Genomic DNA, 22,139 nt, shown 5'->3' on the forward strand with positions numbered 1-22,139 from the left:
CATAGGCTCGGCGGTGCGCACAAGCCCCGGGACGCGCGTAAGTCCCGGGGATTTGCAAAGGGGGCGTGTTGGGTGGGCGGCGTGAATTTCGGGGCGGGGCAGAAGGCGTGTCGGGGGCGTGACGCCGGCCCGGGGGCGTGGTTGAGGCCTCCGGACCAGCCCCGGGTCAGGTGATGGCGCGCCAGCAGCCCGCTTGCGCGCGCAGATTTACACCTGCCTCTGGGGGCCCAGAAACTAAATCTAAAATAGAGACTCCAGGCATCCCCAGAGTTTGGGATGATCCAACCCCGTGGTGGTAGCATCAGTGTTGAAACATGCTAAGCACGTTTGTGATCACTCCAATACGTCTCTGGGAAGGGTCAAAAGCACTGAACATTTTTGGGGGGAAGTTCTTCCAGGGATCTATCCTGAATGCCTGGATTGTGGCCCACCAGCTCTATAATATCGCATTCAAAAGCCAAAGCCTTTGATGGAATTTTCAGACCCAGAACAGGTGGAATTCTGCCAAACAGTGGAAGATGTGGAAGAATATGGAAGCACCTCTTCCATTCCATTTAGGAAGCTTTTGAGAGCACAGCTATGAAGGTTCACGTGGTTGAAGTTAATAGCCTCCAAGAGGATGTGCATGATCATCATGCAGATATACTTGTACGGAGGACAACTTATTTGGTGACAAAGTTCAGAAACTGTGGTTCTGATTAAGAAGCATCTACCCACCTAACAGTCATTATCAACTGTGGCAGGGGACCAAATGGTCCTGGTCCAATGCCAGTATTTTTTCTACAAGCAGTGCCGGTGCAACCCACTGTGCAGACCATGCACTTGCACAGGGTGGCAGCTCCAAGAGGGCGGCGGTCTGGGGACATCAGCATACAAAATGGAGTGGAAGCCATGGGGCTGCCTGGCAGAATCCGCCCCGCTGGCAACCAAAGTAGAGAAAAGGCTCCAGGCCGCTTGCAGCATAGGAGAGAGGGACTGTGTGCATCTGAGAAAAGAAGTACGAGTGTGTGAGCATGAATATCTATGAGAAAAAATAAGTGTGTGTAACTGTATGACAAAGGGGAGAAAGTTTGTGTGCCCTCCCACACCCACCAATCCACAACAATCTCAGAATGACTGGAAATTGAAGTTGGCCCCATGTCCAAGTAAAATAAATACCACAAAAGCTAGTGGATCGGTGTGCAAAACACACTACAAAAATGAAAACAAAAAGCAAATGTTTGCTGCGTTAACATTCAATGTGGTTGCACATAATCAAGGACTCTTCAGTCATTCCAGAAGGATAACCACATGAATGTAAAATGTCTTTTAAGCAGAGATACTGGTCAAAGCACAACTCAGAGAATAATTTAAGCATGTGCTCATTCAGTCCCCCAGAGGTAAACTGGATTTACATATAAGTGTAAGCCTGCCAAGCCACTATCGCACGCTTCCCTCAGCCCTTGCTTCAATTTGGTTAAAGCTCTTTAAATCAATGCAATGGGCAGCTGTTATAGTAAATAATACCAGCTTACGATTTATGTATCTCTGAAACGAAGATATCTGTGACGTTCTTTCAGTCTGAAATTGTCCCTTCCGCTGCAACCTTGCGAAACATGGACCCGTGTCGAGAGACTGAACACATACGTAAATCTATCTTTGAGTAATGATTCAACCAGTTTACTTCTGGGGGACTGAATGAGCACATGCCTAAATTATTCTCTGAGTTGTGCTTTGACCAGTATCTCTGCTTAAAAGACGTTTTACATTCATGTGGTTATCCTTCTGGAATGACTGAAGAGTCCTTGATTATGTGCAACCACATTGAATGTTAACGCAGCAAACATTTGTTTTTTGTTTTCAGATAAAATAAATTACTTTGTACCATGGGTGTGTTTCATGTCATGAAGGATGATTGGATCTGCACTGATGAGGCTGTTTCCCACCTTGGTGTTGAGGAGGGAGCCCTATGCCAACGGCACCAATCTTTTCTTTATCTCTAAGGATGGTGGCTCTGAAGGGGCCCCATTGCGTTGTTTGGGCAGTCGTCTTAGCACCTCACTTAGTGCCACAGGATTCCATGCCACACTCAACCCTGACCCAAGAAGGATCCTGGAACTGGTGCCATGGGGGGGGGGGAGGGGAAGGAGAGGAGGAAGAGATTTCCTATGCTTGTGCGAATGAGAGGTGGAATATTCCCATCTCAATTTCCTGTGCTGAGAGTCCAATGATGCTTCGCTCTTGGATAAGGAGCTCTACTGCTCAGCCTTACACCGCAACTTCAAGTTCTTACCCACCCACGCCTTCCTTTTCTAGATGGGGTATTGCTGTGCTTAGGGGACATCCGACCATAGCTGTTGCAGTTGGAGGAGACATGATCTGGGCCCAGACAGTGATAGCAAGTAAAGTGGGTATTATAATGAACATCTAGTATCCAGAGATGCAGGGTTTTCCATACTCACCTAATTTTTTTTTTTTTAGAACTAAAGTTCTATTTAATAGGTTGCCAAGGTAGTAGCCGAAAAACAGAATAAGTAATGAGGCAGTAAAAGTAGCATTAAGGCCAAAAATAAAAAATTTTAAGAGAGAGACTGGGAATCATCCTTGCAGTAGCTCAGATGAAGAAAGGCTGATGAGCTCACAAGGCAATGTATGTGCATGGGAACTCTCACACATGCTCAGTAGTAGTCTTTACTAAGCTCTGAGAGATGAGTTTCTATTGGTATGGTCAGATGACGTCACCCACGCAATATTGTTAATTCATGCCTGCTTGTTGATGGAGAAGCAGCTAAATAATACAACTTTTTTTATTCAATAGTTGCTTTTCGTTCCACTACATAAGATAGCACATTTGGTAGAAAAAGAGGCATATGAGCTAAAAGCAAAAGTTATTGATAAAATAGAAAAGATAAGTAGTGGTCCTATCCATCTACCCTCATAGAGTAGAAGCATTCTTGATTGCAGCTTGGCCAGCATAATGAAACATGAATCAAATGTTTTGTGCCAATTGCTCATAGGAAAACTTTATGTAAAATAATCTGCATAAAGGTAGTAGAAATCATATGAGCAGAAATAACAGCAGCATCTGTAACATACTTCTCTTCAAATATCAAAAGAAAAGCACTGCGATAAATTATCAAGAATAGTCCTGTGACATTTCTTGGGTTTAATACTAACAAATGGAGGAGAAAAATCACACACTGCTTTCTCAGGAATGGCGCAATATAACAAAAACATACCTTCACATATTAAACAGATGGCACTGAGCAAGCCTGTTTCTGTGTCATCCATTTCCAAAGGCAGAAGCTGATTGGCAAATGTGAACACGAGGTCAGTTAGAGGACCAAATCCGGCATTATGCATCTGAGTTCGGTTTAGGGTAAGGCCATCTGAAAAGGTCATGGTGTCTTGCTCTGGTGTATATCTTGTGCAAATTCGAAGGATCTGTAAAAGGAGAACAAAACTTTTATGGTTAGAAACCTGAGCTCTGGGTTTGGTTTTTTTTGAATACTGAAATTATTTTAATCTATTTTGTCCAGAAGCATTAGTCAACTATGATGGAGGTCTCTGTTCTCTAGGCTGAAGTCTGCCTTGGCTGGATTTTTTTCAGTTCAAATAAATTTTCTAGATTTTAGAATCAATTGTAGCAAACTCATTTGAACCAAATCTGTTTTCAAAACCCGTATGCCATCAGACGGTCTCAAGCTGGCTCAAATTGCTTAATTGTGCTTTGGGTCAAGTTTGCTCAGTCATGCATCTTGGTAATATCACTAGGAAATTCTGTCAAATTGGTCAGAATGTCTTGATTAGCCATTTCCACAGGGTTTGTCTCTCAAGTGCTTACCCAAGACAGGGCTGCCCATATCCTAGCTGGACTAAGCAGATCACATATCATGAGCTTAGCTGCATTTGGCTCAAAGTTTGGTAAGCATTTTCTGATTTGCAGTGAAGTATTGGGACTTAAGGAATGGCTTTGTTTCAAGGGAGTCCATTAGTTCCATTCTTTCCAATTTGAGCTTGGATGGATTTGTTTCCTATTCAGTACAATGCAGTTAGCCTACAAACCTTATTTTTTTTTAAATCTGGATTTAATCAAGAATATGATGGGATACAAAGAAGTATAATTATTTTGAGAACTACAAGAACACTTACTCAGAGGCCTTCAATACTTGGCTTCAGCCTAAGTCTGTGCTTGATTCTTTACTTTCATCTTGATTTGGCAGTAATTTTTCAAATTAATGGGGAAGAGAATCAAAAGGGAGCTGTATCCAAGAGCTGTATCCAATGTGTAGGCTTGTTTTTCTCTGCTTATTTTTCAAGCCTAAATGTTAAACGTAATACCTCCTATTTAATTTAATGTCCCCATGTTCTATACAGTACAGCTGTAATTTTCACTGTGCCTACATCATATATGAAAGTGCAAACATCTGGAGATCTTAATTAAACAGTCATGTTTCTTTTCTGTTGAATTGTACCCTCTCAAAAGCCACATTATTTTGTGTTCAAATATTTTTATTAAAGAAATAACAACAACACAAAACCGACAGAATAACATACATCATGGAAATACAGTCTTCGGATTTCATGAGAAATATACTGAAACATTAGAGCCCAATCCTTTCAGATCCATTCAACCATCCAGCACATTCAGCTGTTGCTCCTTCATACTTGTAAAACCACAGCGCCATATTCCCCCACGTTTAAACATAACACAGTATTATCCATCAAATGCAACATAAGCAAATGCAATGCAACAGAGAGCAGAAAATCAAATAACGTGCTTTCCCATTTGGAGAAGAGTTGAGACAATTCTAAGGATTTTCAGATTATAAACAGAAAGGTTGTATATATCTTGTGAAATGGGGAGGATGTCACAAATACGCCTCCAAACTGAAAACCAAAAGTCATGAAGATTTTCTGTCAGGATCCTTCCTTAGTAATCACTTCAGCTAGGTCATGAAAAATTTCAGGTACATCATTTGTTGGAGCATAAATATTCAGCAAGAAAAAAAGGTTCCCCACAAAACTCACTCTTCACCATGACTCACCTCTCTTTGTGGTGGTAGCACACAGACATCCAAAGATTTCCTACATAACATGGGCACCCAATTTTTCTTACCCAAGATCTCTGAGAAGGCCAACACCGTGTGACGCAACAATTTATTAGACTCTTTAGAATTTAAATGGGTTTCTTCAAATAGATTATATCCAGGTGGAAGACTTTCAGATGTAAAAGCATTTTTATAGAATTATTCAACCCTTTTATATTCAAAGAAAGAAATGTCACCAACGTTCCCATCACAACTAATTATAACAGCTCCAAAAGACTTGGGGTAAAAATGACACCATGAAAAAAGACATTAACAAGCATACCACAAATATCCATGATGAAGCCATTCATAAAAACAAACAAAGAACAGGAGATGTGCAGGAGAATAAAATTCATTTTGCTTTTTGGTTTGTTTTTTCCCCCACAAATTTTGATTCGTTTAATGTTTGATTCGTTACTTTTATTTAAAAAAAAAAAAGAAAAGCTAATCAAACATTAAAAAAACAAAAATAAAAACGACCAAAGAAAGGAAAAGGGGCCTCTCAAGGCCTCCCAACCCTACCACCCATCCTTCCCACCCAGGAAAATGGCAGGGCCAGGATCCCCCCAGACCTCACTTACCTGGTTTGGTGGGGATCCACTGGCGAGACATTGGTCTTGCATAGACCGAGACAACAGAAGGTCCCCGCAGGGCCAAGGCTTGGAGGCCTGGTCCTGATTTCTCTGCCTAGGCCTGACACCATGGCCTAAGCCAGATGCCGGGGGCCTCGACTTTAGCTAGAGCCCTGGCTCAACACCAGAGCCAGATCCAGAGGCTGGTCCCAACACCTGGGCCTCAGCCTAGGCCAGGGCCCGGGCCCAGACCCGACACTGTGGCCCAGGATGGAGGCCAGGTCCTGACGCTGGGTCCTCAGCCCGGACCCAAGCCTGACGATGACGCTCAACCTGGAGGCTGAATCTCGATGCCTGGGCCTCAGCCCAGGCCACGGCTTGACAATGCAGCCTGGCCCAGAGCCTGGGCCCAATGTCATGACAGATGGAATACACTTCTTAGCCTCTTCTCTGTCTGTGGAAGGGTTTTTCTCTCTACCAAGGCAAGGGAAACACTCACTCTCCAGGGCTTGGATAATTACAGTTCTCAAGTGGGCAGGGGTATTCTTTTTTGGACAGAAAACCCCCCTCCAAACTGATAAGAAAATGGTAAAACTAGGTCTTTGCACAGAGTCCAAAATTCTATTTTTCCCCCAGAGTGAAGACTCCAAGTGAGGGTCCTTGGAATATCTTACACTTGGGATCTTTTGCAGGGAAAAGTACAGCTGGAACACCTTAGCGCTCATGATGTTCCTCCTTTAGGACAGGAAGGGGGCAGCAAAATCTTCCTCCCAGTTCTTACAGCTGGAGAATCTTTACCGCAAATAAGTCTAAATACTAGAATCTACTTGTAGTGGGGTCACCACCAGGCTTTCACCCTCAGACTAAGGATGAAGGAGGCAGCGTCTTCCCTATCCTGGCCTCCCTCTTTTCTCAGGGAAAGACTTCCCCATAATCTCTCTCCAGGCCAAAAACCAGGGGTCTCACAAAGTTTCCTACAAATAAACTGGAAAAATCCCGAAAACAATCCAGAAGGCAAACCCAACCAGCTAAGGAGTGGACTGGAAAGGCAGCTTCCTGACCTCTTCTTAGGGACAATAGGCTGGAGAGCCTGAGTGCCTGTGCCCCAAAGGTAGGCCCAGAATCAACTGAGGCTAAACTCTTCTGCTTCCTCTATCTCCAAAAATCAAGCTGCACTGGTTCACTCTCTCAGGGAGAGAGCTGCTTTTATACCACATGAAAGTGGCCATCCCAACACCCTCAAAGGTAGGGGCTGTATCGAATGGTGCATCCCGTCAAGGAGTTAACTAAGTCCTTTCTGGTAATGAACCCAAAGGGTCATTACATAAGGAATGGGGTTTACTTGTTAGTAGGTCTGGATTTATCAATAGTAACACTAGGCCTGTGCCTAAGGCAGCAGAAATGGGGGGGGGGGGGGGGGGGGGGGGGGGGAGAGTGGCAGCAGGCTGGTTGAAGATTTGCTGCCTTCCAATAAAAATAAATATAAATTATACTAATAAATATAGTGTAAAACTACTTTAGTTTCATAAGTAATATAAAAGTTGGAACTGTTTGCCAATTTGCTTTAGAATTTCTAAATTTCTGCAACAGGATCTACCCCTGAGCTGCCACAGGAAACTAGGGGGGACTCTGCCTTAGACCTTCTTCACCCTTCTTGGCCAACCTTGTGGGGGAGGAGGGAAGAGGGGAATGACAGGGGGGCGACAGTATCAAAAGTGCCTAGGGGTGCCAAAAAATCCTAAATCCATCACTGCTTTTTAGCATAGCCATATTAAAACTCACATCCAAAGGGACATAATGTAACTCCCGTTTACATGATCTGCTCACACTTCTCTGATCTTCAACTTTCCATCTGAATTCCACACCACCTTCCTCCCAGTGCAGGTTCCCCGGACTACTGCACTGAAAGGAGCTCCCAGCCCACTTCCTCAGAGGGAGGAATGAACTCTTCTTTTTTTTTTACCTCCTCAGCAAGAGGAAGAAACTTCTCCTGCTTCACAGCCTCAAGTCTCTCCCCTTGAAGGAAAGAGCTACTACATGACCTCAATCCCACTGGAAGGTTCCTCGGCCCACCAGCCCACAGGCTGGCTACTCCAGCTAGTCACTTCTCTGGAGGTCCCTGTGACTCTCCGTACTTCTGGAAGTCCAGGGGCAGAAAAGGGCAAATCCCGTACTTTCATTTCTCCCACTACACCCTGGTCACCCGGTCAGAAAACCCCACTTATTTAAGGGAACATACTTGCCATTTCCCCAACCATCTCATTATCACATAAAATACAGTCATCGCACTGCTAACAATGCAATCCAGTTGCATTTAGCATTACTACAACAACAGACCTATTTCAGTTTTCCAAACATGCCAAACATGATAATAGCAGGGTCTCCCTCCCCAAAGCATCCAAACCAAAAAGAAGGTACATTTTTTGGGGGGGGATTTCCCTACATTTAGATTACTGATCCCATTTCCCGCAGTAAGGTTGATCTCTGTTCTTCCAAAGCATTGCATTATCACCCTTATTCTTTGAGGATTATTAGCAGAAATATCAGACAAGACATAGCTAAGTGTTCAGAGATTTATCAAGCTGCCCTGATTCCAGCTCCATGCTGCTAGCCTCTATCTTTATTGACCATATTGAACATGTTTTATATATGCTGTGTATATTTATGTGCCTTTGATTTAAAAAAAAAAAAAAAAAAAGCCAATATTGTGGACTGGAATTAGTATTGAATGTATTATTCTTTTGAGATGTTACTTTTTCCTTATAATATTACCTTCCATGTATATTCAAGTATTGACTTGATTTGTTGTATTTTGAAATTCTTACAAAAAAAAAGATGAAGTATGCCCCGTAAGACATGTTAATAAATAATTATCCCTTGAAGATTTTGACAGATGGTTTTCAGTACAAGTGTCCCAGTAAATACAGTGTGCAGAGTAAGTGAATTCCTCTTAAATCTTTCATGGGTTTCTAACATGCCCTACATTTGACATGGACTTTCTGCCTGGGAGATGCAAGACTGATGAATAGAATGATTTAAGCCCTGAGCTGAGAAATGCATCTCAGTCTCTTGCATGGCACATGGAATGATAACCATGGGATGGACTCACCCAATCTAAGGCTAAAAGGAGGCTGTGGCAAGTAAAAAAAAAAAAAAAAAAGGCAAGCTGGGCAATACCGAACCGAAGGAAGCCTTCTTAGACTCAATACAATATGCATGCCCCTCATTATTCCTTTTCCAACATGAAGAATCAGTTGGGATGATGTCAGCCCGCTATAGTAAGAGGTGGGGAAACAGCAGTAAGCTCGTGCAGCTCGAACTAAGAGCAACAAGCCAAAACGAGCTGCCCATGCTTCAACTGAAAGCTTCCCTCTTTTGCATGCTCTATCCAAAATGTATTCACCCTGACTTCACAGGAGTCAATGGAAAAATCCTCAAAAACCTGATTATTACAAAGAGAAAAAAATGTGAATGGCTCAGCAATTTGCAGTACATGAAGACCTGCTGGCAAGCAAAGCCAGCATGTGAAAAAATATTGACACCTTTTGCAATCAGAGACATTCTTTATCCTCCATCTTTTACTCACAGCTATCCTGTCCATGAAGAAACAGCAATCACAGGATTTTAGCCGCTCTTCTTTTCTTTACCATACAATCTTCAATTCCTACATTGCTGACATGGCCTTACAACCTCCTTCCAAACATCATCAAAGAACAGCAAGGCTAAAAATACTGGACACTGGATTCTCAGCTGCCATACCCAAGGGCTCTGTCACTGCAACACTGAGTCTGCATCCCCAGCAATCATGTCATAGTAGAAGGAGTTCAGCTTTCATACATCTCACTCCTACTAGCCCCCTACTATCTTCTACAACACATCCATCATACCACTGGCTCTCAACCCTGTTGCTGAGATACACCCAGACAGTTAGGCATTCGGGATATCCACAAAGAATATGCATGAGATAGATTTGCATTTAATAAAGGCCGTGCATACAAATCTATCTCAAAGATGTTCATTGTGAATATCCTGAAAACCAGACAGGTTGGTGTGTCCTGATGAGAGAGATGAGAACCACTGCCTCACATGCATTCTATGACAGGATGCCTAAAACACATCCCGCAATACTATTCTGAACAAGGTACACTCTCTACCAGTACATATGGAGGTAACCAGACACATCTAGAGACTGAAGATTGACTGTTTACTCACTCTTTACATTTTTCTAAAGCAGGAGTGCAGAGCCTCTGGTCCTTAAGGACCACAAACTAGTTGGCTTTTCAGAATAACCTTACTGAATATACGTGCGATAGATTTGCATGCACACTACCTCGATTGTATGGAAATCTATCTATGCATATTCAGTAGGGATATCCTGAAGACCCGATGACTTTGTGACCTCTACTGTCATCTGGAAGGAGCCGGATGCCAAGAAATGCAGGGTGGCCAATAGTTTGGAGAGCCCCAGTAGAGCGAGGGACCTCTCCGCAACCGGAGCCAGATCCCCTCGGATTTCTTCATGTAATTCCAGGATAGCCTGAGAGTTGAGGCAATACCTGCTAACCACATAATCTTCTGGCATGCCCAGCAATGAAGCTCGTAGAGGAAAGATGCACTCCCTGTATCTCCTCCGCCGTACCTGTCTGCATGCCAAGTGCTGCCGTGGCCCACGACCCTCTCCCTGTGGCATGGGCTCCAGTGTAGGGACTTCCCTAGGAGGGGCTGGAACTTCCTTTGCCTGTTCTTGTGCTTGTTGTTCTTGTTGAGCTCGATGATAACGGCCACGGTCGCACCGGCCGTCCATTGCTCCTACCATGTGACAGGGGCCAACCAATGGCACCGGTAGCCCCTGTGACATAGTAAGGGCAAAAGCTATCAGCGCCATTTTGAATACTGGCAGCCGACAGCCCGAGTGCAGGAGATTGCTCCAGGACTCCTGCTGGACCACCAGGGACCTTTGGCAAGTCTTGGGGGAGTCAGGAGGGTGGGGGGTTGTAGTAAATTAAATTTAAAAGGTTGGGATGGGGGGTTTTTTGGGAAACAAATACATATGTAACTAATGAACAGATCGGGTCCCGCAAGAATGATGCAACAGATTTGGGTCCCGACAAATAAGAATACCGAATGGGACGAATCCGTCCCTGCTGCACATCCCTAATAGGAGGGTCCACCATGAGCCTTTGCAGATCTGCATACCATGGTCTCCTCGGCCAATCTGGTGCCTCCAGGAGTACCATCCCCGTGTAACTCCCGAGCTGTCAAATGATTCTGCCCACCATGGGCTGTGGTGGAAAGCATATAGGTGCTTGCCCACCAGCCACAACTGTATGAGGGCATCGATGCCCAAAGACTTTTGGTTTCTCCTGTGACTGAAGGAGCGAGAAACCTTTGCATTGTTAGATGTCACCAGAAGGTGACACAGGAGATCCCAATGGTCCACTATGAGCTGGAACACCTCGTTCGTCAATTTCCATTTTCCTGGGTCCAGAGACTGTCTGCTGAGAAAGTTGGCTCTTACATTGTCTTTTCCTGCAACTTAAGAGGCTGAGATCTCCTGAAGATAAACTTCTTCCGATTCCTTCAGTTGGGCTATTTCCTGCAACACTTGCTGGCTCTTGATTCCTCCCTTGTGATTGATGTCAGCCTTTGTTGTGGCATTATCCAACATTATCCAGACCACTTGATCCTGCAATCGATACACAAATCGCAAATACGCCAACCGAACGCCCCAGGCTTCGAGGCGATTGGTGCTCTAGAGAGACTCTTCTGTACTCCAGCTCTGTTGCGCTGTCAATTCCTGACAGTGGGCCCCCCCAACCTTGGAGGACCGCATCTGTTGTGAGTACTAGCCAGTCTGGTGATCCTAGAGGAACCCCTTTCCTCAGATGGTCTGCTTGCAACCACCACTGCAACTGTATGCTGATTTCCACTGGAAGGTGAAGCCGAATCGAATAGTTTTGAGACTGAGGACTCCAACGAGCCAGTAGGGCATGCTGTAGAGGACGCATATGTGCCCTCACACACAGAACCACCTCTAGGGTGGCTGCCATAAATCCGAGCACTGATTGGGCAACTGATTCTGTTAACAACCACACCTGCGCTATTAGCAGGATCAGCAGATTGCGATCCTGAATCGCTATTAACTGGGGCCAACGACTGCACCTGAAGGAAAGACTGTAGTCCTTGAAAAAATTCCATCCAAGAAAAGGTAGATGATCCACACCAAAACCAGGGCACATTGGTACTGCACCCATTGAACTATCTTTCCCCACTGAGGAACCAGTTAGGGGAGTCCCAATTCCAGGCAAGCTCTCTGGCAACTCTTTTTCCATTCCCGCAACAAGCTGCGAAGGACCAGGCTTAGCAAAATCAGACAGAGACAAGTCTCCTTGAGCCTCTAAACAGTGCTGCCACAAATCTGAGGGAATGCGAGCCTGAGATGGCCGAAGATGGCAAGCAGCACACAGAGCAAGGCACTTGTACTTCTTTGCTATTGGTGCCATAATAAATCACAAAATCTAAACTGACTCTGAGAAGAGTGTGCACCCAGTTGAGCTTGTTGCTTGAAAAGGACTGGATGGCCCAAAATTTAGGTGTCCAAAAATTAGGCGCCCCAATATACCCAATTGAATGCCCAATTTTTCATATATCCAACTTTTAAGTGCCCTGAAGCACACCACTGTGTGTCCAACTAGGCACATCCAGGTGCATGACCAAGCGCTCTGGAAGGCGTCCTATGTACACAACTGTGTGTCCATATGCACCCAATTGGGCATCCAACTAGGCACACTATTAGATGCTCAGCCGTGTGGCCAGCTGGGCATTCAGCATAAACCGACGTCCTGAAGAGGGCAGGCTTATGAGCCGTGGAAAAGCACGCGATCGCCACTGCGGCCTACCACGTGGCACAAGTTTGGAGCCTGAAAGTGGGGCCTAGCCCAAAAGACTGCTCAACCCGCCAGCCTGCCCGAGTTCCCCAACTCCCTTGAAGGCAGGAATGATTGTCAGACTACCGCGCCAAGCACGGAGATCGGAGGAGAGAGGAATCCCTAAACCAACTCCTCCATTTTTACTTCCTTTTCTTTTTAAACTCTTTACCTGAGCTCAGCCCATCCCGGCCAAGAATGAAGTCAGTCTCCGGCTGCGGAGGGGAGGGGGTGGAGGGCATGTACCTTCACCGCCACGCTCGGGTTTCTGCACCCGCTTCCCTAAGTCCACGTCGGAAAAACCAGCTACTGGACTAAGGCACTCATCTGAGCAAGAATCCATTGAAATCACCTCAGGAAATCTCGACTGAGGAAGGTACCATAAGGTAGGGATGTGCTTCGTTTAAATATATCGGGTTGGGCTTTGGATCGGCCACTCCGTGTAAAATTTTGTTTTGTTCAGCAATACACTTTACTCAAGTAAATGCTTTTTGAAAATTGCTGCAATAATATATTATATTATTATATATATATATATATATATATATATATATATATAAATATATATATTATTTACGCGAGTAACTCCTTTGAAAATTCACCTGTAACTGTTTAAATCATATGTCCAAAAAAGTAGCTCTTTTTTATATATATATAGCACATTAGAAACATGGAATAAGTTAGTACTTCCCTTAATCTTGAAGTTACTTCGCACAACACAATAAGTACAACCCAAAACGGTGCTGTGTTTCGAGGTAAAACTCTGCTTCACGGTTAATTCTTTCAGATGAGGTTGTTCATAAAGGCAATTCTATTTGGACACGACAGCATCTCGAAAAAGTTAACTGGGAACACAAACCACTGGGATTTAAAAGGCTTTTAGAAGCCAATCAAAAATCATGATATGCGTCTTGCAGGTTTGGTTTTAATACATATTCAAAAATCATTGGCTGTCACTTGATCCATAATTAGCTTAAGAACATTTACATGTTGTGGCTTGATGTTATTTTATATTAACACATAAAGGGATAAATTATTCCTTAAAACAACCTGATGTATATATATATATATATTAAAAAATTAAAGGTGGATATTTGTTTGTTTACTGCATAGAAGCCTACATTAATCCCCTCCTCCTGCTGTCCAGTCTTGCTACCTCTGGTTTGTGGCCCTCTGATGTGGGTGCTCTTGGTTGGCATGGAAGGAGTTGATTCAGTGGATAGTGCAGCAGTTGGTGTCAGTCACCTGAAGTCCATTGCTGTGGCAGTTAGTCTAGTCAATGATGCCTGCAGGCATTCAGAGGCTTGAGTCAATACAGTAGTCTGGGCTTAATTGGCCTCTTTCAGATTGCCATTTAATTTATTTACAATGCAGCACTCTTTCAGGCCTTCATGGACATTGTCATCTAGATGTTACTGCTTGAATACTACAGGGTCTTCTTAGAGGGGAATGGTTGGGCGCCATACCCTCTAGATTCCTAACTCCAGTCTGGAGGTTTCCTGGCAGGCATCCAAGGAATGTTTTTGCCAGAGTTGGCTGAGGAACCCTGTGATTTGATGGCTTCTAGTTGGTGCAGATTGAGACTGGTAGCAGAGGCTCCAGTATGATGACATCACCTCCCTGGTTTCATTTGTGTCCCTTGGTGGCAGCTATGGAGTTGACAGGCATGGATTCTGTATGTGCAGCTGTTTAGATGTATCTCTGTAAACTCACTGGACCTGGGAAAAGAATCATAAATGAGTAAGTAATATTGGTAGAACATATGCACCTCTCTAGCTTGCACTGGAAAAGTATGGGTCGACATTAAGGACTACTATCCACTCATTCTCCTATCCTGAATGATATATTTACACTACAAAATCTCCAAAGATCTTGGCTGAAAGTTTCTCCACTAGCAAGGCTTGTAACCTCAAACATATCTGATAGAGAATTCAGGTTTTATTAGACAACCCTGCAAGGTCTCTTAATGTGTGTTCCTATCTGATGATTTTGTAATGCAAGTAACTCACCAGCTCACCTCTGCTGATCTGTGGATGCTGTCTCTGCAGATTCAGAAAGGCAACCAATTATGTTTGAAGTCAATATTTTACTGAGGCATTGATTCAGTGGTGTAATGTGAATTGGACAGAAAAGCCACTTGCTGTCTTCTTCTGAAGGATCTGGATGTTGCCAGACTTTTCTTAGAAACCCATTTTGATGTCTTGATACTGATTTTTGATATATCCTTTGGGTGACTCTTTGACGGATGACATCTAACATCATTTGTTTCTAAATTTGTCTCTTGATCACCAGGCCTTTTCTTGTGCTATCTTTGGCAGGGAGCAAAGTGAAGTTTTCAGATATCTGCATCTGAATTCTATTGTTCTCTGATAGCATGAGTTGGTACATCCATTGGTGTAATTGCCTCTGTAGCACCTGACTCCATTTCCTCTAGCAACTCTTTACTTCCTTTTTCTCTGGCTCTTCCAGTTCCTTCTTCCTCTGTTGCTGCTGGCCCTGAGGCATCTGATACAACTTTCTTAGGTCTGATTGTTCTTCTGGTTTTCTTTCACCTCCTCTCCTGGGGTTCAGTAGCTCTCCTGCTTTCCCTGCTCAGCACCAAAAAGCAGCATCATATGCTGGGCTTACCTTTATACATTCTTTAAGGAACAAGGCATGGCTTGTTCTTCGGCTCAGAGGGGGATGGTCCCAAAAGCTCAGAGAGAGATAGTCTTTGCATCATTTGGGCACTCTTCTCAGCTTCTCAGCATTCTGCACCATGTCAAGCCCTGAGCAGAGGCAGATCCAGGAACTGGTGACACAAGGGGTGGGAAGAAGCCTTCCTGTGTTTGTGGGGTATTTCCATCTTGATCCTGCATCAAGAACCTGATGACACCTCGCTCTTGGATGAGAAGTGGCTCTGCTGCTCAGTTTCTCACCAAGTCTTGAGGTTACTCATCAGACCCCTTGTTAGGGCCTACGACTTCTAGGCGCAATGCTATTGTTCTCTAAAGGACATCTGACCACTGCAGCAGTTGGTTGAGTCACGGCAGTTGGATGAGTCCAGGCAGTGATAGCAGACAGCATGCATATCTGTGATGGACATCCGGTATGCACAAATACAGGCTTGGAAGTCACTGCGTATGGGTTTCTTGGCCTTGGATTTCTCCATATTCATCCTAAATTCTTTTTTGTTTTAAGAACTGAAAAGGGGGGTTGCCGAGCCAGTAGCAAATTAATAGAAAAGCAAGAAGGCAACAACAAGGTATAAGGCCAAAGGTTTAAAAAATTTAAGAGATAGACTTGGACAAGTCCATGTGATAGCTCAGACAAACAAAGAATGAGGGACACATGAGGCAGAGTGCATGCGCAGAAACTCCCAAACATGCTTAGTAAAGTTTTTATTGAGCTCCGAGAGCTAGGTCCATGTCAGCACTGTCAAATGACATCACCCACATGTAAAAGCAAATTGATGGCTGCTTGCCAATAAAGAAAGAATATCACATTGAACACCATTTATTTTATTCCCCTGGTAGGGACAAAAATGTTAGGGCCAGAAGAGAGGAAACGCATCACACACACACACCCGCTGAGCTCCACATGCAACATCCTCTTTTTCTGCAAAACAAATCTATTCATATTTCATTTTCAAATGTAGAATTGTTTGAAATTAAACAAGAAACAGGGATAACTCTTTGTAAGCCCTTCCTTCCCAAACATGGAAAAGTGTTAAAAAAAGGAGCAATAAATTATCTTGGGAAAATATTAATTTTTTTCAAATCAAATGCATGATGTCTACCTATCCAAGTATGTAAAGGAATAAAAAAAAATGTATATAGGCCAATGTTTGCAGCATGTGCTTTATTGGGAGACTTGGTCTTGGAAACCAGCATCCATATCTATCTTGAGCACTATACCGAAAGCCATTTACACAGGAAAAGAGGCTGCCTGAAAACCACCTTCCTCCAAATCTGCCCAAAACCACAAGCCGTGTTCCTTGGCAATGTTTTAGCTGCACTTGGGATGAGATCAGAAGATAACAAGCACAGACTGTGGTTTCAAATCTATGCTCATGATTTCCCATGAAAAATCTATCTACCCAGAAAGTAGTTGGAAATATCCAGGATAAGTTTCAAAGGGAACATGTGTGCCTGTACTTTTCCTTGGAAATCTGGTGCAAATTCCGCAGGTTAAAAAGTTACCTCCGGACTTCGTGGAAAAGCAACCAGCTTGCAAGTTTTGCCCTCTTTGCATGAAATACGGCACAGACAATACCCAGCTGAGCATGTTTGAGAGCGGGGGAGTGGATTCCCTGGAGAACAGCAAAAGCAACAAATATTTTTTATATTTACACTAAACACTGCTAAATGTTTGAGCAGAAGGGAAATATCAATTTTAATTCCTAACAGTTTACACAGAGGGAGAAAAGTGTTGATTTTTTTTTTTTTTTTTTTACCTTTGAAAGATGTAACTAGCGTCTTTAAATTTTGTGAACTAACCACAAATAAAAATTTCCACATTCAAAGGGTTTGAAGGTCAGCTCTCCCACTACCTGTACTGGGCACATTCACAAGCAAAGCTTTTGCTATACCGCTCTTGAGCCAATCAATAAAAACAGGCAGCACTTCCTGAGCAGCGTCCCGCTCTCTTTCATACCGTTACGATGCAGTGACTCCAGGAGCAGGAAAAAACAAAACAAAACAGGGACTACTTTAGTAGCAACTGCTCAATGAATGGAAAACGGAGGAAGAGCTCCTTCGGCCTCCATCCAGGCACGTGACTAGGAGATGGCATTCTAATAATGCCATTGCTCTGCCAAGTTCAGGACCAGGAGATGCCACCCAGAAGACACTCGGAGGTACCTACGGGGAGGCCCGGCCTCCCCAGCCCTCTGCCAACGTGGGCAGCGAGCCTGTGTCACGATGCTAACCCTCTGCCAAAGACGAAAGCAGGCATTCAGGGACGTCCCAGAGCACAAACGCACGGACGTTTCATAAGAACAATCGAAAATATTTTGCCCGTTACGTTATTTTTGGTTGTTTAACTATTCGTGACTGCCGTACGACGATAAATAAGCCCTCTTCCCACAGCTCTGTGGCGGTAGGGTGCTTGAGAAAATGTCACAGTTTATAAATTACTGTCTGTCTTCTGATGCAAGGGGGACTTAACTGTGACTTATCATAATAGCGGTAGGAATGACAGGCATGCAATCAGTAATAAATGGCTCTGTCTTTTCGAGAGACCACACACACAATAATGATGAGACAATCTGCTATGAATGAAGGCCTCTCAGCAAAAGGGACAATGAGAGGTGAATGTGGAGAACTGTAGGGCAACTTCAGCTCTCCCTTTTATTTTCATTGCCCAGAGGATATTCTCTCTCTCCTTCCTTCTCTGTTTATCCAATATATCACTGTCCTAGATAAGAGATGTTCAAAGCTGCTTCTGACAGAAGAAAAAAGAAAAGGTCAAAGCAGTTAATACTCTCTTCATAATGACTGGGCTTGAAGCTGCACATTTTTAGTACGCCATGATTAATAGCTTCAGCTATAAATTATCTGGAATAAACTGTAGGCTGAGGCCAGACAACACGTATACAGCACTGAGAGCTGATGAGATAATCATGCAGAGCAGTCAACTAACACCATGCTATCAGGGACTTGGAGATAATTCTGTTTAAGGGAGGGGGGGAGGGGATATTCAGCTCCTGTCCCCAAGCCTTCTGGGCTTTGTAGTCCTACTTCTTTTGCCTCTCAATGCAAGTCTGTGAATCAAATAAAGGATGGACCAGATATGTTTCTCAGCTTGGAGTAGGTGATGGATCTCATTATGCTAAGGTGGGGGGGGGGGGGGGGGGGGGGAGGGTGATGTCATGGAGGAGTAGTCTTGTGGTTAGAGCTGTGGGCTATGAACCAGCAAAATCTTGGACCAGTCACTTTACCCTCCATTACCTCAGGTACACACCTGCAGGCCAATGCAATATCACGTGCGTAAAAACATGCGCCCAAAATGGGCACCCGTTTTTTCAATGCGCACACATTCACCTCTCTTGGGGTGTGCAATGCTATATTTTAATGAGCTGCCACATTAAAAAGGATGTGCTCAGCTAAAATTGAGCATCCTTGGTGCTCAAAAGCATCGGGGACCCGGGAGACGTGGCTGTGCGTGGGCCAGGAAAACCAGCGCTCAATACAAGCGTCTGTTTTATCCCGCCGCAGATAACCCACATGCACAGTATACACGCATGCCTGCAGCATGTACACTGTGCGGCCAGACATCTTTTTTTTTTTTTTGTAATTGAGCCCTTACATTTTCCCTAATTTTAAGTGCCACAATTTAGTATTGCAATGATACTAAGTCACAGGAACAACTGAGACCATTTTTTTTTTGGTTTTTCATGTGCTCTTGACTCATAGTATGACTTAACTTCAGCTCCAGGGCTGGCTTTAAATTTGCCATGTGAAAAAGGGTGCGTAGGTCGACTGGAGATTTTTTGCATCGGGAGTTAACAACTATTAGCCTCATCTACATGGCATTTACATGGGATGAGTGCTGTTAGCTATGCGTTTGTTTGGATGCGCATTTTGGATGCACTAATCCCCTTACTGCAACAGGTGTTAGTCTAGTGGGTCCAAAATGTGCATGCCACCACGGGTTAACCTGTGCTCTAGGTGGAGAGCACTTTATTGCATCGGACCCTTAGATTGTAAACCCCTTGGGGATAGGGAAACACCTACAGTACCTGAATGTAATCCGCTTTGAAGTGCCGAAAAGCGGGATAAAAAAAATAAAAACCTGGGGATATTCCAATACAGGTTACAAACAAGACACAATAGAAAGTTAGAATAGACTTTTATACTTTCATTCCTTGAAATGCACAATCATGCCATTTCTCTAGGAAGCAACTTAATCTTAAAGCCAATATTTTTCATCTGAGTCTAGTATTCACACACTTGTTAGGAAGACATATACTTCTTTGCTTTTTAAGACAGTGCTAATATGTACAGCAGTCAGTGTACATCACAAGGTGAAAAGCCTCTGGTCTTGAAGAGTTTTTGATCATGATTTGAGCACAAGGGGTTTGTATAGTGCATGGAGAAAGTGATATCGAAATCTTGGTTTCTGTGTTTCACAGTTATATACTGTGACCACTGCTTTACACTACTACTGCTGTCCTTTTCAGCATTTCAGTTTTCTCTGCTGTAGTAGCAGATGTCAATTCAGATGCTTAAAGAGTCATTTGGTTTATGCTTGGTCCTACTGTTTGGAACAAGACCATCCCCATTTTTCATTCTCTGTCTTCCTGAATCCAAGTATAGAACACAGAATGATTTATTCCTAAAACGGAGTCACCTGCAGAAGGATGAAGGATGCCATCTTTCTTGTGACCTTTCCGGGGCCTGCAGAAAGTTGGCATCCTCGCCGACAGGGGAACAATATTATACAGTTCATACATGACACACTTTAATACATTCCAGTATAAAACAAATCTATACTATGTCAAGAAAACTGAGGCTACATACCAAGATGTCCAGGCATGCTGCTTTGAGTAACGTGATCTGGTCTGCTATGGTCAAACTTGTAAAGCCAGGCAATCGTTTTGCGAATTCCACTATTTTAATAATGCACTTTGTAGCCAGTTCGCTGAATTTGTCCCAGAGACCCAGGTCTAGCCGAACACGATGATCCGCACTGGAGTTCTGAAGAGGACGGAATTAATCACTGTAAATCACAGGTAGCAGCTGATTCACTAATACAACTTTGACAAGTACAGTAGCAGTTATACTTTATATTAATGATGATGTAACACTCCTTGCTATTTTTCTGGAAACTTTCCGATTAGGATGCTGCTGTTTTCAGCTTGGCTCAGCATCCTCTAAATTCCTCAGATATTTCTCTATTACGTATGATTGCAGAGCCCATCTGTGCTAGAATACAAATGAATGTAAGCGTTCCCAAATGTCACCATCATTCTTCTCTGCCATTCTGTAATGATTGCATTGAGCTAGACAATTTACTGATGTACCTTAGAAAAATGAACGGCTGAACTCAAATATTGGTTCTAGCATTGATATAAATGAATCTAGCTATTTTGGGGCATATTGAATTTGTCTGTGTCTAGATAAGGTCTTTTTCTACTATTTAGTTCTCTTTGGGTTTGACTTCTAAAAGGTTTTATCCCATAGGCACAAAATGCGAGGAAACCTTTTCCAAATCAGGTGCTTTGTGTGCTGAGCATTTATGTTCCTTTCTAGCTCAGACCCTAAATGGGTTTTAAAGTGGGGTTTTTTTTGTTTTGTTTTTTTTTGCATATGTGATATCCAATGACTGTGAACAGATCACTATTTTAGAATATTATAATCTTTTCTTACCATATATAAAGTTATATTTCCTTGCTTTTTTTATTATGACATTTAGGCCTGGATTTTCTAAGTTCGCAGAACTTAGAAAATCCGGCGGAAACGGGGGGCGGGGGGATGAAGCGGGGAGCGGGCCTGCAAAAGCCGGCAGCGATCGCACCACCGTGGTGCAATCGCTGCCAGCTTTCGCAAACTAATAGTGCCACCGTGAAAGGTGGTGCTATTGGCTGCGTTACTGACGGCGATAAGGCTCCTTACCTTTTCGCCATCAGCGTTGTCTTCACGGCATCTGCCCCGACTCCTCCCCTTCCGGTGCGGACGCCCTCCAGAACCCGCCCTGATCTAGGTATCACGTGCGAAAAGGGACTTTTCGCATGCAATACCTTTGAAAAATGACCCCCTTAGAATATAGATTATTCCAATAACCTGAATGTATTTGCCCCAGCTGGCCCCCATGCCAAGTTGTTGACCAACTAATACTGTTCTTCTAATCTCCTCCACCCATCTCCCCCACTCTAAATCAACATAAAGTGCTCCTCAAACTCTGTTAGCATGAAAGGCACTGGGATATCCACAAGCCCTTAATGTAAACGGCTTCTTATGGATAAAGACTGTGATATCATTCGAATGCTTCATGACCTTTAAATTCCAGCTAGTGAGGATCAAATTTGGAATCAAGGTTTAGAGGGGCTTCTCAGATCAGTTTCTCACAAGCAAACAATAAGAGCAGTGCACGGTTAGGAAGGAGATAATGAAAGAACCTGTAATAAGAAGAGCAAGAAAATGTTGGCACCACACATAAGAATAATTCAACTTTCTCTGGTCTCGTCCAGGCACAAGAAATAAAAGGAGGATCCATAGTATGATAACAGGAATCTAAAACCCTGTGACAGCTATTTCTACATTTATCCCCAGTATTTTATGACTAGAAGTTCCATATTGTATTTATTTAATATACTAAATAAAATAATATATATTAAATAATATTAAATAATATTATATATATTTAATAATTAAATTTAATATATTAAATATTAAAGCACACATAATACATATAGAGATGTGAATCGGAACTGAAATCCGAACCGATTCTGGTTCCGATTCACATCTATAGAGATGTGAATCGGAACTGAAATCCGAACCGATTCTGGTTCCGATTCACATCTCTAAATATATAACAGACATGACCTGGCTACAAAAACCGTGTTCACAATAGTTATAACATGCTTCTTT

At 43.4% G+C, this 22,139-nt stretch overlaps 1 protein-coding gene across 3 annotated transcripts in view; it reads right to left on the reverse strand.

The window, feature by feature from the left end:
* Positions 1-22,139, reverse strand: part of RARB (retinoic acid receptor beta) — a 399,229-nt gene that overhangs the window by 35,696 nt on the left and 341,394 nt on the right. For all 3 annotated transcript variants that reach the window (XM_029589452.1, XM_029589450.1, XM_029589449.1), the window contains exons 5-6: positions 20,070-20,246; positions 3,219-3,423 (exon numbers count right to left, since the gene is read on the reverse strand). In XM_029589452.1, the coding sequence (XP_029445312.1) occupies positions 3,219-3,423; positions 20,070-20,246 (382 nt within the window). The remainder of the gene's footprint in view (positions 1-3,218; positions 3,424-20,069; positions 20,247-22,139) is intronic.

Source organism: Rhinatrema bivittatum, chromosome 2, assembly GCF_901001135.1.
Source record: "Rhinatrema bivittatum chromosome 2, aRhiBiv1.1, whole genome shotgun sequence".
NCBI lineage: Eukaryota > Metazoa > Chordata > Amphibia > Gymnophiona > Rhinatrematidae > Rhinatrema > Rhinatrema bivittatum.